General features: G+C 44.7%; 1 protein-coding gene across 1 annotated transcript in view; it reads left to right on the forward strand.

Moving 5' to 3' along the window:
- The window catches only part of LOC144680430 (cytosolic 5'-nucleotidase 1A-like), a 114,777-nt gene that overhangs the window by 20,651 nt on the left and 78,557 nt on the right, over positions 1-15,569 (forward strand). Inside the window, exon 4 of the mRNA XM_078541396.1 lies at positions 13,035-13,157. Coding sequence (XP_078397522.1) covers positions 13,035-13,157 — 123 coding nt within the window. The remainder of the gene's footprint in view (positions 1-13,034; positions 13,158-15,569) is intronic.

Genomic DNA, 15,569 nt, shown 5'->3' on the forward strand with positions numbered 1-15,569 from the left:
GAGTGAGTTCCAGGATTTTGATCAGCGACAATGAAGAAACAGCGAAGTCAGGATGGTTATGGCCTCAAGGAAAACTTGCAAGTGCTGGTGCTCCTATTCTCCTGCTGCCCTTGTTTTTATAGGTGGTAGAGATTGCAGATTTGTAAGGTGCTGTCGAAAGAGCCTTGGTGAGTTGCTGCAAAGCATCGAACTGTAGAAACGTTATGGTGCAGGAAGAGGCCATACAACCCATTGTGTCTGTGCGACCTAAAAGATAAAAAAAAGAAACTAGCCTCCCATTTTAATCCCATTTTCCAGCACCTAGTCCATAGCCATGCAGGTTACAGTACTTCAGCTGTAGGGCCAGGTACCTTTTAAATGTGTTGAGCATTTCAGCCTCAACCACCAATTCAGGCAGTGAATTCCAGATGCCTACCACCTTCTGGGTGAAAAAGCCTTTCCTCATGTCCCCTCTAATCCTTCTACCAATCACCTTAAATCTATGCCCCTAGTAATTGACCCCTCAGCTAGGGGAAACAAGTCATTCCTGTCTACCCTATCTAGACTCCTCATAATGTTGTACACCTCAATTAGCTCACCCCTTAGCCTCCTCTGTTCTAAGGAAAACAGCCCTAGCCTACCCAATCTCTCCTCATAGCTGCAATTTTCAAGCCCTGGCAACATTCTTGTAAATCTCCTCTGTACTCTCTCCAGAGGAATTATGTCCTTCCTGTAATGTGGTGACCAGAACTATACACAAAATTCCAGCTGTGGCCTAACCAGTGTTTTATACAGTTCCATCATTACATCCCTGCTCTTGTATTCAATACCTCACCCAGTAAAGGAAAGCATTCCAAGTTCTTGGAATTCTTGGACCACCTTGTCCACCTGTCCTACCACCTTCAAGGACCTGTGGACAAGCACCCCAAGGTCTCTCACTTTCTCAACGCATCTCAATAACTTCCCGTTTACTGAGTATTCCCTCGCTTTGTTTGCCCTCCCCAAATGCATTACCTCACACCTTTTCCGTATTGAATTCCATTTGCTACTTCTCTGCCCACTTAACCAAACAATGTTATCATTCTGGAGTCGACAGCTATCCTCTTTACTATTAACTGCATGGCCAATTTTTGTGTCATCTGAAAATTTCCCAATCATGCTTCCGACATTTCAGCCTAAATCATTAATATATGCCACAAACAGCAAGGGCCCCAACACTGAGCCCTGTGGAACACCACTGGAAACTGTTTTCCATTCACAAAAACATCCATCTACATTACCCTTTGTTTCCTGTCCCTGAGCCAATTCTGGATCCAATCTGCCACCTTCCCCTGTATCCAATGAGATCTCACTTTCCTGACCAGTCTGCCATGTGGGATCTTGTCAAATGCCTTACTGAAATCCATGTAGACCACATCCACTGCACCACCCTTATCAATCTCCTTGTTACTTCCTCAAAAAATTCTATGCAGTCAATAAGACACGATCTTTCCCTAACAAAACCATGCTGACCATCCCTGATCAACCCGAGCCTTTCTTAGTGACAGCGCATCCTGTCTCTCAGAATTGTTTCCAATAATTTGCCCACCACTGAAGTCAGATTGACTGGCCTATAATTTTCTGGCCTATCCCTCATACCCTTCTTAAATAATTGTGTAACATTCACAGGCTTCCAATCTCTGGGACCTCACCTGTATCTAGTGAGGATTGGAAAATAACCCTCTGAGCCTTTGGCTACTTCCTCCCTAGCCTCCTTCAACAGCCTGGGATACAATCCACCTGGCCCTGGTGATTTATCCACTTTCAAGGATGCCAGTCCCCCCAGTACTTCCTCTCAAACTATGCTTACTGTATCTAATAGTTCACACTCCTCTTTAACTAGAATGTCTGCATCATCCCTCTCCTTAGTGAAGACAGAGACAAAGTACTGATTGAGAACCCTGCCCACACCTTCTACATCAACCACAATTTACAGGGAGGTGTCAGCTGTGGCTCAGTCCATAGCACCCTCGCCTTTGAATCAGAGGGTTGTGGGTTCATGTCCCACTCCTGGAAACCAAGAACTGTGATTGTACTCGAAAGAGTTGCAATCTGTGACTGTTGATAACTCGAAAGAGTATCAACCACAATTTACTATGTACATCTCTAATAGGCCCGACCTTTGCCTTAGTCACTCTCTTGCTTTTAATGTACTGGTAAAACATCTTAGGATTTTCTTTGATTGTACCTGCCAATATTTATTCGTATCCTCTCTGTTTTCCTAATTTCCAATTTTACTTCACCCCTGTACTTTGTATTTTCCTCTAGACTTTCTACAGTATTAAGTTGTTTGTGACTATCATAAGCTTTCTTTTTATGCTTTATCTTGGCCTGTATGCTTCTGGATAACCAGGGGGCTCTAAGTTTGGCAGTACCACCCTTTTTCTTTGTGGGGACATGTCTACACTGTGCCTGTAGAATCTCGCCTTTGAATGCCTCCCACTGATTTGACACAGTTTTTCCTTCTAATAGCTGTATCCAGTCCACTCTCACCAGCTCATCTCTCAGCTGTGTAAAACTTGTCTTACCCAATATAGAACTTTTACTCCTGTTCTGTCTTTGTCCTTTTCCATAATGATGCTAAATCTAACTATATTATGGTCACTGTCTCCAAAATGGTCCCTACTGATACCTCTTCCACTTGCCCAGCTTCATTTCCTAAGACTAAATCTAGAATTGCGCCCCTTTCGTTGGGCTTGTTACATGCTGACTAAAAAAGTTCTCTTGAATACAGTTCAAGAATTTTGTGCCCTCTATGCCCTTCACACTGTTCATATCCCAATTGATATTAGAGTAGTTGAAGTCCCCATCGATTACTGCCCTATTGTTTTTTCACTCAGAAATCTGTCTATATATTTGGTCTTCTAATTCCCTTCCACTATTTGGGGGTCTATAGCGCACTCCTAGCAGTGTGACTGCCCCTTTTTTTATTTCTGGGCTCAACGCATATGACCTTATTTGATACTTCATTTTTTAAAAATTCATTCACGGGATGTTGGCTTTGCTGGCTGGGCCAGCATTTATTGCCCATCCCTAGTTGCCCTGAGAAGATAGTAGTAAGCTGCCTTCTTGAACCGCTTCAGTCCATGTGGTGCAGGTACATCCACAGTGCTGTTAGAAAGGGAGTTCCAGGATTTTTACCCAGCAACAGTGAAGGGCGGCGATATATTTCCAAGTCAGGTCGGTGAGTGACTTGGAGGAAACCTTCAGGTGGTGGTGTTCCCATCTATCTGCTGCCCTTGTCCTTTTAGGTAGCAGTGGTCATGGGTTTGGAAGGTGCTGTTGAAGGAGCCTTGATGAATTACTGTAGTGCATCTTGTAGATGGTACACACTGCTGCTACTGTGCGTCGGTGGTGGAGGGAGTGAATGTTTGTGGATGTGGTGCCAATCAAGCGGACTGCTCTGTCCCGAACGGGGTCGAGCTTCTTGAGTATTATGTGGGCTGCATTCGTGAAGGCAAGTGGGGAGTATTCCATCACATTCCTGACATGTGCCTTGTAGATGGTGGACAGGCTTTGGAGAGTCAGGAGGTGAGTTACTCGTCAGACGATTCCTAGCCTCTGACCTGCTCTTGTAGCCACAATATTTATATGGCTAATCGAGTTCAGTTTCTGGTCAATGGTAACCCCCAAGATGTTGATAGTGAGGGATTCAGTGATGGTAATGCCATTGAACATCAAGGGGTGATGTTTGGATTCTCTCTTGTTGGAAGTGGTCATTGCCTGACACTTGTGTGGCATGAATGTTACTTTCCACTTGTCAGCCCAAGCCTAGATATTGTCCAGGTTTTGCTGCATTTGGACATGGACTGCTTCACTATCTGAGGAGTTGCAAATGGTGCTGAACATTGTGCAATCATCAGCCAACATCCCCACTTCTGACCTTATGATGGAAGGAAGGTCATTGATGAAGCAGCTGAAGATGGTTGGACCAAGGATACTACCCTGAGGAATTCTTGCAGTGATGTCCTGAGGTGACTGACCTCCAACAACTACAACCACCTTCCTTTGTGCTAGGTATGACTCCAATCAGCGGAGAGTTTCCCCCTGATTCTCATTGACTCCAGTTTTGTTCGGGTTCCTCGATGCCACACACGGTTAAATGCTGCCTTGATGTCAAGGGCAGTCACTCTCACCTCACCTCTGGAGTTCAGCTCTTTTGTCCATGTTTGAACCAAGACTGTAATGAGGTCAGAAACTGAGTGGCCTTGGTGGAACCTAAACTGAGTGTCAGTAAGCAGGTTATTGCTAAGCAAGTGTCGCTTGATAGCACTGTTGATGACCCCTTCCATTACTTTACTGATGATCAAGAGTAGATTGATGGGGCGGTAATTGGCTGGGTTGGATTTGTCCTGCTTTTTGTGTACAGGACATACCTGGGCAATTTTCCACATGGCCGGGTATATATTTCGTATATCATCCTGCCTCATAGCTGTAATTGATTCTTTAACCAATAATGCTACACTCCCACTTTTTTTACCCCCTCTCCCCATCCTGTCTGAAAACTCTATATCAAGCTGATCAAGTTGAGCTGCCATTTTTGCCCCTCCTGAAGCCAGGTTTCCATTATAGCAAAGATATCATGCTGCCATGTGCCTATCTGTGCCCTCAACTCATCGGCTTTATTTACTATGCTCCCTGCATTTACTTATATACCTTTTAACACTGCCAAATTCCTCTGCAGTACACTTTTTAACCTGTGCTTCTTCTGTCTTTCAGAGTCACTCACTAATTCTCCAACTCCCCTTCCCTTCTCTGTATTTGCCCTCAGGCTCCCATCCCCCTGTCAATCTCGTTTGAACCATCCCAAAAGCACTAGTAAATTTCCCTGCAAGGAGTAGACCACCTGGCTTGTACAGGTCCCATCTTCCCCAGAAGCGGTCCCAATGCTTCAGAAACCTGATGCCCTCCCTCCTGTACCAGCTTTCCAGCCAAGTGTTTATTCGCTCAATTCTCCTACTTCTATAATCGCTTGCGCGTGGGGCTGGGAGTAATCCTGAGATTACTGCCTTAGATGTCCTGCTTTTCAATCTCCTTCCTATCTCCCTAAAGTCTTTTTTCAGGGCCTCATCCTCTTTCCTACCTAAGTCATTGATACCAAGGAGGACCACGACCTCTGGCTGATCACCCTCCCAAGAAGAATGTCCTGCAGCCGCTCCGTGACATCCTTGACCCTGGCACCAGGGAGGCAACGTACCATCCTGCAGTCACGTCTACGGCCAAAGAAACACCTGCCTGTTCCCTTAACTAATGAATCCCCTATTACTACTGCTCTTCCCCTTTTCTTTCTCCCCTCCTCTACAGCAGAGATGGCTGTTGTGCCAGAAACTTGGCTCTGGCTGCACTTCTCCGTGGAACCAATGCCCTCACCGGTATCCAAAACAGAAAAGCCATTGGTGAGCAGGACTGTAGGGGACTCCTGCACTACCTGCCTAATTCTCTTGGACTGCCTGAAAGTTCCCTTTCTGCCTCCAGGCTCTGAAGCTGTGGTATGACAACCTCTCTGAAGGTGCAACTCACGTAGCTCTCAGCCTCGTGGATGTGCCACAATGACTCCAGCCGCCACTCAAGCTCCGAAACCTGGAGCTCAAGGTTCTGCAGCTGGTGACACTTCCAGCACATGTGGTCATCTAGGACACTGGTAGCGTCCACAACTTCCCACATATTACAAGACATGCATTCCACATGACTGAGCTGCCCTGCCATGGCTTCAGTTTACTTACCTTGCATTAATTTTATTTTACTTTGGTTTACTTATGCAACTTTATTTTACCTGGCCTTGACTTAACTTTATTTCCCTATTGCTTATGTTTCATTTTAATAAGAATGTGTTTTTCTAACTCTCAGTTACTTGATGACACTCCCTAACAGCAGTTTCTCACCAGCCGACGAACATATGTTTCCCCTGTGATGTTAGGTGCTAGGTGCTGCTGACTGCCTGGCTTGGTTTCCTCCTCTTGCACTCTCCTCTAGTTGCTGCTGATGGCCTGTCCCAGGGTGGTCCTCTTGCATTCTCCTCTAGGTGCTGCTGACTGCCTGACCCAGGGTCCCCTTCTCGCAATCTCCTCTAGATGCTGCTGACTGCCTGGCTTGGGGTCCTCCTCTTGCATTCTCCTCTAGGTGCTGCTGACTGCCTGTCCCAGAGTCCTCCTCTCGCACTCTCCTCTAGGTGCTGCTGACTGCCAGTCCCAGGGTCCTCCTCTCGCACTCTCTTCTAGGGTATGCGTTCCCTGCTGACCCTTCAGGTAGCAGGCCGGGAAACCCTGCCATCCAAAAAACTCTTAAAATTAAAAAAAAATTAACATTAACTACATAGGCAATTTGTAAATGGTAGGCACTGTTGCAACTGTGCACTAGTGGTGGAGGGTGTGAATGTTGTATCACTCTGTAGCCTCTTTCTTCATTGCTCGTATTAAAATCAAAGCCAACATATATTAATGTCTGAAGAACATCAGCTAGTAAACATAGAGGAGGAACCTTTAATAGCACTTGAGGATGCTATGATTGTATTAATCATAGAGAATTTGGGATCAGTGGAGTTGAGGAAGAGCATACAACTCATTTATAGCATAATTAGATGCCCTACTGTTTCAACAATGGTCTGGATTTTGCAATCAGTGGTATCAGCAGTAAAGATATGGCATGTGCCTTTTATCTTGAAGTAACTGACCCCAAAGATCTAGTGAGCTCTATAGCATTCATTTCCCTTAATACAATGTCAGTTTCATCCTGGCACCAATTATAGAGGAGCTCTGGTGTCCCAGAACAGTGAAATCATTGCGCAAGCTGAGCAGCCAATAAGATTGAAGAATTCTCACAGACAGCAAATCAGGACATTTGATTTCTGTGTTTAATGCATTTTTGAAGACTGCAACAGCACTTTCTGTGGAAAAGCACAATAGGCCTGATGGTAACTTCTGAATTTCCATGTTTGAATGCATATGTGTGGATGCCATAAGTCGCTGTCAGTTTCACAGAGTAATGACAGTGTACGTTGACAGTTTCACTGTCATCTTAACCACAAAATAGAGACCAATATGAAAGTTTCCACTCACAGCGGGCAGGACTTTTTGGATGGTGGGGTTTCCCAGTCTGCTACCTGAAGGGTCAGCAGGGAACGCATACCCGCTGATGCCAGCTGCCCCATAGCCATTTAACTCACCAAGCAGTGGTAGTTGGCTGGAGGTAGGACCAGCCCCTCTCGTTCAGGAGGAAGTCCCATCTCAGAGAGCTACAAGCCATCAGATTAGCCGGCAGATCTCTAGTCCCAGAGGCGCCACCCGGAGTGGTGGCCACTGTTGGGACTACAGGCAGTCCCATGAGTCTAAGTGCAGGAGCACACAGGAGCAGGCAGCTGTGGGATCTCGTGGCAGACATGAAAGGGAGGCCTGGGGGATGAGGGGAGAGGGGTTTGGGTATCATGATGACAAGGTCGGGTAGGAAAGAAGTACCCGGGGTGGGGGAGGTTGGACCATACTTCTGGGGGCATCCGATCTGGAAAGGGGGCCAGTGATGGAGGCACCCCGCCTCCCTTTTCAACCTGAGGGGTGAGCAGCAGGGTGATCTGTCAGGTCTCTCCACCGCCCTCCCCCCACCCCCACCCCCACCGAACCCCCAATATCTGAACTTGTCCCGCTGGCCGAAAAATTGCAACCAAGTGGAAAACGGCCTCAAGCAAAGTGGCCAAAAATTGGCTACTAAAAGGCCTCAATTTGGGCAAGGGCATGTGGGCTGCCCGTGGCCTCACCCACCTCCTGGTAAAATTTCAGACAAGTCTGGCAGGAGGGTGGTAGGAAGGCCACGTGGCTCCATCCCCTGTCCGCAAACTTGCCAGCAGCGGAGTGTAAAATTGTGTCCAGTGGTTGTACCCAAATGCACAGATGCAACAACATTGTTGTACCCACCCAGCTGAATATGCCCGTGCTTTCTCATTTGCTTTTTTTTAATAGAGTCAGAAGAACCATAAACATTGAAGCACCAACAGGCCACAACCATACTTCCACCAAGCAACAGCACAGATTCAAAGATAAAAGCAAAATACTGCGGATGCTGGAAATCTGAAACAAAATCAAAAATAGGTGGAAAAACTCAGCAGGTCTGACAGCGTCTGCGGAGAGGAACACAGCTAACGTTTCGAGCCCATATGACTCTTCATCAGAACTGAGGAAATATAGAAAAGAGGTGAAATAGAAGCTGGTAGAGGGGTGTGGGACAGGTAGAGCTGGATAGAGGGCCAGTGATAGGTGGAGGCAAAGAAGAGATTGCCAAAGACGTCATCGACAAAAGGACAAAGGGGTGTTGACGGTGGTGATATTAGCTGAGGAATGTCCTAATGGTGACATTAAGGGTAGAAAGCAGGACAAGCAAGTGACAGATGGCCCTAGTGGGGGTGGGGTGGGGGGGAGGGATCAAAATGGGCTAAAAGGTGAAGATAAAACAATGGAGCGAAATACATTTAAAAATAGGTGGGAAAAGAAAAATATTTTTTAAATGATAAATTATTGGAAAAGGGGGGATCAGAAAGGGGGTGGGGATGGAGGAGATAGTTCATGACCTGAAGTTGTTGAGCACAGATTCAAATGCTGTAGGATACGTATCTTTGGTGATGGTGAGAGGGAGTGGAGGATGATTTACATAAAGATGGTGTTGATGAGTTACCAGGAGGGAAGAGCTGTTACAGGGTAGAAGTCTCACATCCTGAGTGCCCTTCTAGAATTGCACAGGGATGCCAGTCTTAGATGGTCTCTTTTGAAACGGAGAATGGAAAGCAGCTTCAATGCATGAAGCAATTCTTTGTTCTGTTCCGGAAAACCAGTTTGCGAAGAATAACACTGGAGCCAATCTTTACACACTTTCATATTTATTTACAGAGTTAGACATTGCAAGAATGTGCCTGCTAAGCCAACAACCACAGTTGCAGTCTGTCTGTTTATAGGGCTATATGAATGATTTCATTGAGGAGTGGTGTCTAGACTGCAATCTGCCATTGAGTAGATGGTCACAGAGGTGCGGTCTTCAGTGGGGACAGGATTTATGCAGGATATGGCAGAGTGGGAGCATCTCTCTTGATTGCTCCCACTGTTACATGGGAGTGTTTGGATCCAGAATCCAGGAAGTTATCTTTATAGGCTTCAACTTTTCTGCAGAGATGCAGGCAACCATCAATGATTCACAGACATCCTAAATGTTCAGTCTTTATAATGAATGAGCAAGATAAGGAGATGTTATTTGGAACAAAAATAAAAATGTCTGGAAAAACTCAGCAGGTCTGGTAGCGTCTGCGGAGAGGAACACAGTTAATATTTCGAGTCCATATGACTCTTCAACAGAACTAAGTAAAAAAAAATGTTATTTGGAAATGGCTTAAACACAGTAACCTCCACTTAGCACTTGAGTCAGCAACAGTTCTGTGCATCACCTAGCCCTGTGCACTGTGGCTTTAAGTACTTCTGAAAGCAATGAGCCCAAATTGGTTCCAGCAATGGATAACTCTGGAACTGATGTAAATGTATCTAGGCTTATCATAAATACCAATAGTGGGTTTCCTGCAATCCATATATTATTTTATACATCTCTACTATGCCCTAAGGTAACGTAAAACCACAAGAAGCAACAAGAAGTCCATAATGCACAGAGGATAAAAGTGATTCATTAAACACATGTACTGAAACACAATGAAGTTAATGCTCTTTCATAAGCGTTTGAGCTTATTGTTTTATTGTGCAGAAAAGTTCCAAGTGTCAAAGTAAACATAGAATGAGACTTTCTCTGCAAGAAGCCCAATAATAATTGAGAATATTCTTAGAAGTTATAATTCAGGTAAAAATGAGTGAGAATTTAGAAATACATGGAATCGTCATGAGAACCAGCACCAGATTTGTTATAGCCAGTCAGTTTTGACAAGTGTAGTCATGTTTTGGGTTGATAAATGCTGTAAACCTAGTGTAAATGAATTTTTGGAAGGCACTCAATAGGGTATGTCGCAAGGCAAGCATATTCAGTCATGTGGCATAAAAGAAAATACGGGAGCAGGGATAGACTGAAAACAAGATGAGTTAGTGTAAGTGGGTGCTGTGTTGTACCCGAGGTGAATGCTGGGTCTTTGCATTTTTATTCTTCCACAGGATACGGGAGTCGCTGGGTAGGCCAATATTTATTGCCCATTCCCAATTGCCCTTGAGAAGGTGGTGGTGAGCTGCCTTCTTGAACCACTGCAGTACCTGTGGTGTAGGTACACCCACAGTGCTGTTAGGATGGGAATTCTAGGATTTTGATTCAATGACAGTGAAGGAACGGCGATATATTTCCAAGTCAGAATGGTATGTGGCTTGGAGGGGAACTTGCAAGTGATGGTCTTCCCACGCATCTGCTGCCCTTGTCCTTCTAGGTGGTAGAGATAGGTATTTGGCAGGTGCTATCAAATGAGCCTTTGTAAGTTGCTGCAATGCATCTTGTTGATAGTACACACTGCTACCACTGTGCTTCGGTGGTGGAAAGAGTGAATGTTTAAGGTGGTGGATGGGGTACCAATCAAGCAGGCTGCTTTGTCCTGGATGGTATCAAGCTTCTTGTGTGTTGTTTGAGCTGCACTCATCCAGGCAAGTGGGGAGTATTCCATCACACTCCTGACTTATGCCTTGTAGATGGTGGCCAAGCTTTGGGGAGTCAGGAGGTGAGTAACTCACCACAGAATTCCCAACAACTGGTCCAGTACAGCTTCTAGTCAATGGTAACCTCCAGGTTGTTGATAGTGGGAGATTCAGTGATGGTAATGCCGTTGATTGTCAAGTGGAGATGGTTAGATTCTCTCTTGTTGGAGATGGTGATTGCCTGGCACTTGTGAATGTTACTTGCCACTTATCAACCCAAGTCTGAATGTTGTCCAGGTTTTACTGCATACAGACATGGACTGCTTCAGTATCTGAGTCGTCGTGAATGGTGCTGAACATTGTGCAATTATCAGTGAATATCCTCACTTCTTACCTTATGATGAAAGGATGATCATTGATGAAGCAGTTGAAGATGGTTGGGCCGAGGACACTACCCTGAGGAACTCCTGCAGTGATGTCCTAGAACTGAGATGATTGACCTCCAACAATCACAACCATCTTCCTTTGCACTAGGCATGACTCCAACCAGCAGAGAGTTTTCCTGCCAATTCCCATTGGCTCCAGTTTTGCTAGGACACCTTGATGCGACACTGGGTCAAATGCTACCTTGATGCCAAGGGCAGTCACTCTCATCTCAGCTCTTGAGTTCAGCTTTTTTGTCCATGTTTGAAGCAAGGCTGTAATGAGGTCAGGAGCTGAGGGCCCTGTGTGGAACCCAAACTGAACGTCAGTGAGCAGGGGCAGGATTTTATGTCTTGCAGGCGGGCGCGCGCCTGACCTGATCTGGAGTAAAATAGCGCGCAATGACGTCGGGCGATCTTCCCGACATCATCACGCGCTGGCTCAACATTTTGGTTGGCGGGTGCGCACAAAAGGTGGCTGCACACCCGCAACAATTAAGAAGGCTATTAAGCCCATTTATCAATTAATTAAGCAATCTTTTTTGCTGCCCCTATCCAACCTTGCGGTTGGCGGGCAGGCGAAATGGCCAAGCGGCCTTTGGATTTTTTAGGCAACCTCATCCACGGGCGGGATGAGGTTTCCAACAGCAATTTTTGAAAAAAACTGTTAAACATAATTTTTAATATGTCCCTGTTCGTGTGATTGAGTCACGTGTGGGGACATGTTTCTCCCATTTTTAAATTCTTTATTTTGGTCGCCACAATTCTTCAGCTCCCTGTGGCAGCTCTGTGCCTTCAGGGAGCTTTCAGCACGCGCTCCCTGGCACGGGCGCAGACTTTAGCGCTGGCGCTCTTCCCACCCCCACTCCGGCAGTGCTGAGCTCCTCAGTGTGCCTTTCATGCTGGCTGGCCATGAATTGGCCAGTCCGCTTGAAATCGTCGTTGGGGGCCGATCGCGGGCGGCGGGCCATTTCCCAGGCCCGTCTGATACGCCCACCCGGCAAATGGAGAATCCTGGCCCAGATTATTGCTGAGTAAGTGCCGCTTGATAGCCCTGTCAACGACACCATCCACAACTTGCTAAATGGTCGACGGTCAACTTGTGGGGCGATAATTTGGCCAGATTGGATTTGTCCGGCTTTTTTGTGGACAGGACGTACCTGGGAATTTTTCCACATTGTTGGGTAGACCCAGTGTTGAAGCTGTACGGGAACAAATTGGCTAGGGGCACGGCAAGTTCTGGAGCACAAGTCTTCAGTGTTATTGTCAGAATATTGTCAGGGCCCATAGCCTTTGCAGTGTCCAGTGCCTTCAGCCGTTTCTTGAAATCACGTGGAGTGAATCGAATTGGCTGAAGACTGGCATATGTGATGCTGGGGACCTCCGGAGGAGGCTGAGATGCATCATTTAGACTTGAGTATATGGGCTTTAACTTGACGATACAAAAGCAGTCAAGAGGACCTCAAAGTGGGGGAACAGAAAACATAGATTAGCAGAAGAAGCAGACAGATGTCAGATCCAATTTAATTTGGTTAAGTGTGAAGTAATACATTTTAGGAAGAAATGGAAGCAACAGGAATGTACACTTAATAAAAACATTCTGACAGGTACAGATGCCATAAAGGACAACATTCCATTTGCCTCCCTAATTACTTACTGTACCTGCCTGCTAATATTTTATGCTTCATGTACGAGATCCCTCTGTACTGCAGCGTTCTGTAGCCTCCATTTAAGTAATATTTTGCTTTTCTATTTTTCCAACTAAAGTAGGCAACCTCACATTTGAGTTTCTTTAATTTCATTGCATGAATTATTAATTTCCATATGTGCAGCGTATTTATGGAAGAAATATAACAATAATTGGAGAGGGAAAAATATCACTTCTGTTATTTTGTGAAAGATTTGGTATCACATAGGAATGTGATAATACCGGCGGCACCAGCTCATTTAATAAACAATTGAAAATGAAGATTCCGTTTTAAACATTGTTTTTATCTTTTCTTAGGCTTGTCAATTGAAAGATTTTGTATGACAGGTGGAACAAGTCCTATCAATTATCTAAAGGCATATCACACCAACTTGTACCTCTCATCAGATCCTATAAAAGTTGCAAATGCATTAAGTGAAGGTAAGGGTGAATAAACCAATACATTGCAGAAATATAAGTTGTGTTTGTTTCTCCTAAAGTTTCAATGCGATAACAACCTCTAGCTTGAATGTTAAGGAACTACAACCATCATCATTAGCCCTTGGATATCTAAGTGATGTACAGAATATGCAGGCTCAGGCCTGGAGTGTTATGCAGAATAGACTATTCACAAAATCACAAGATAATTATGGAAGAAGCAGGTCATCCATTCTTTATTAATTAATGCAATGAGAAAAATCCGAAAGTCCTTGCATTGTGACATCCAGTTATTTCTGAAATGATTCTAGACTTTATTACCCCACTGCTCTATCTGAAAGTCTATTTTTAATGTCCATCACTCTCTGTCAGTCACCATCAATTGGTGCATTCTCCATGGCAATGCCTCTCCCAATCAGAGTCCACTTGCCAAACAATCAGCACTCTCTTCTCACAGTATAAATTATTGTTTCCCCCTCATACTGGTACTCCTGCGAAGTGCCCTGATGAGTGCAAGACAAAAAGCTTCCATGTGTCTCTTCTTATCAGCAATAATCTGTGTGAAGAATTTCTTTATATCAGCCCTAAAGTTATCTCTTACTAGTTTGAACCTGTATCTGCTTGTTCAATTCCTATAGTTTAATTTAAAATAATATTCCAGGTTTTCAATACCCCCTAACATGATTTATGCGAGATTTCTCCAGCCTGTCTTCAAACACAGATCCAAGACACAAGGGAAAAACGGAGTTAATGTTTCAAGTCCGTATGGCTCTTCTTCAGAGCCCTGAGGAAGAGTCATACGGTCTCGAAACTTTAGCTCTGTTTTTATCTCTCCACAGATGCTGTCAGACCTGCTGAGTTTTTCCAGAATTTTCTGTTTTTATTTCACATTTCCAGTACCTGCAGTATTTTGCTTTTATTTTAGATCTGTCTCATGGTTCTTCTTTGCACTAGCTCCAGAGCTTGAATGTTTCTCTTGTTTCTCACCAACTAGAACTAGATCTGGTCAGACCACAGGGCTATAAAATGTGATTGTTATCTCCTCTGATTTATATTCTACTATTTTGACTGTGTAGTTCAACATCCTTTTGGCTTTGTTGATTGCCACTCTGCATTAATTGGACAAGTTTCATATCAAGTCAACTAAGATCTTGGGGCTCTTGGCTTCATACTTAGTTACTTCAACAGAGATATGGAAAATTAATGTTGACTATATTCCTTTCATACTTGCAGTACTTCACACTGTCGGGATTAAATTCCATCTGTCATTCTTCTACCCGCTTATATATATTTGGCAACATTCTATAATTTCTGAACATCTGACACTGATTCCACTGTCCTATTTGATGTCATCCACAAATTTGATCACTTTACTTTGAATATCTGAGTCTCGGTAATTTATAAAACTCCCATGGTAATGGGCAGAATTTAATGTCTTCCCCAGGAGTTGGCTTGGAAATGGCAAGGGGAAAGTATAAGCGGGTGGAAACGCAGGTTGGAGAGCCCATTGTCTTCCCAACTCCCCCTGATTAAGACAGAGTGGGGAAGATCAAGTTCAGCCTTCCCACCCCTAGGCCAACTGAGGCCCTTGAGCGACCAATGAATGGCCACTTAAAAGCTTCATACTGCTGCCAGTGGAATTCTGTCAATGGTGGGGGCTGAGTGCTGGGCCAATGCCACGAAACGAGGCTGCCAGGTGTGCCCTGGAGGCTTGCCAGCAGGCTTAGGGTCCCTACTGATCAGGCATCATGTGCCCCAAGGACCTACTTGTGACAATAGCCACCCCTGCTTTGAAAACAAACCCCACTCCTCCCACCCTGCAAGGAAAATGGAGTTAATAAGTCAGGGAGTCTTTCTACAATTATGCAAGGAATTGATGATACTGCATCTGAAATGTTCCATTTGGTTTTGGTCCCCTTATTTGAGGAGGGATATACTTGCATTGATAGTAGTTCAAAGAAGATTCACTAGGCTAATTCCTGGGATGAAGCGGTTGTCTTAGGAGGAAAGATTGAGCAGGTTGGATCTATACTCACTGAGTTCAGAGGAATGAGAGGTGACCTTATTGAAACACCAGTAGATGCTGGTACCAGGTCCAAGGGCAGTCTAAGTGCTGGCAACATTGCTGGTATCAAGCAGGGTAAGCAGTCAGTCATACTGAAGTATCTTCACAGACAGCAAACCGGGAAGTAAAAACTATTGATTGCCTTCACTTTTAACTTCAAGTTTTTACAGATGGCAAAATAAGAGATTGGAGCGTGCATGTGGGATTAAGGTAGAAGCTAAAGTATCATAAAGGAGCTTCTAATGAAGAATATTATTATTATTTGAAAAGCGTGTTGGATTTCTTATCATAATTGAAAATTTTGACATTCAACAAAAATAGAATTCTCTTTCAGGGCCACTACTGTTCTT

This window comes from Cetorhinus maximus, chromosome 5 (assembly GCF_964194155.1).
Source record: "Cetorhinus maximus chromosome 5, sCetMax3.hap1.1, whole genome shotgun sequence".
NCBI classification, from domain to species: domain Eukaryota; kingdom Metazoa; phylum Chordata; class Chondrichthyes; order Lamniformes; family Cetorhinidae; genus Cetorhinus; species Cetorhinus maximus.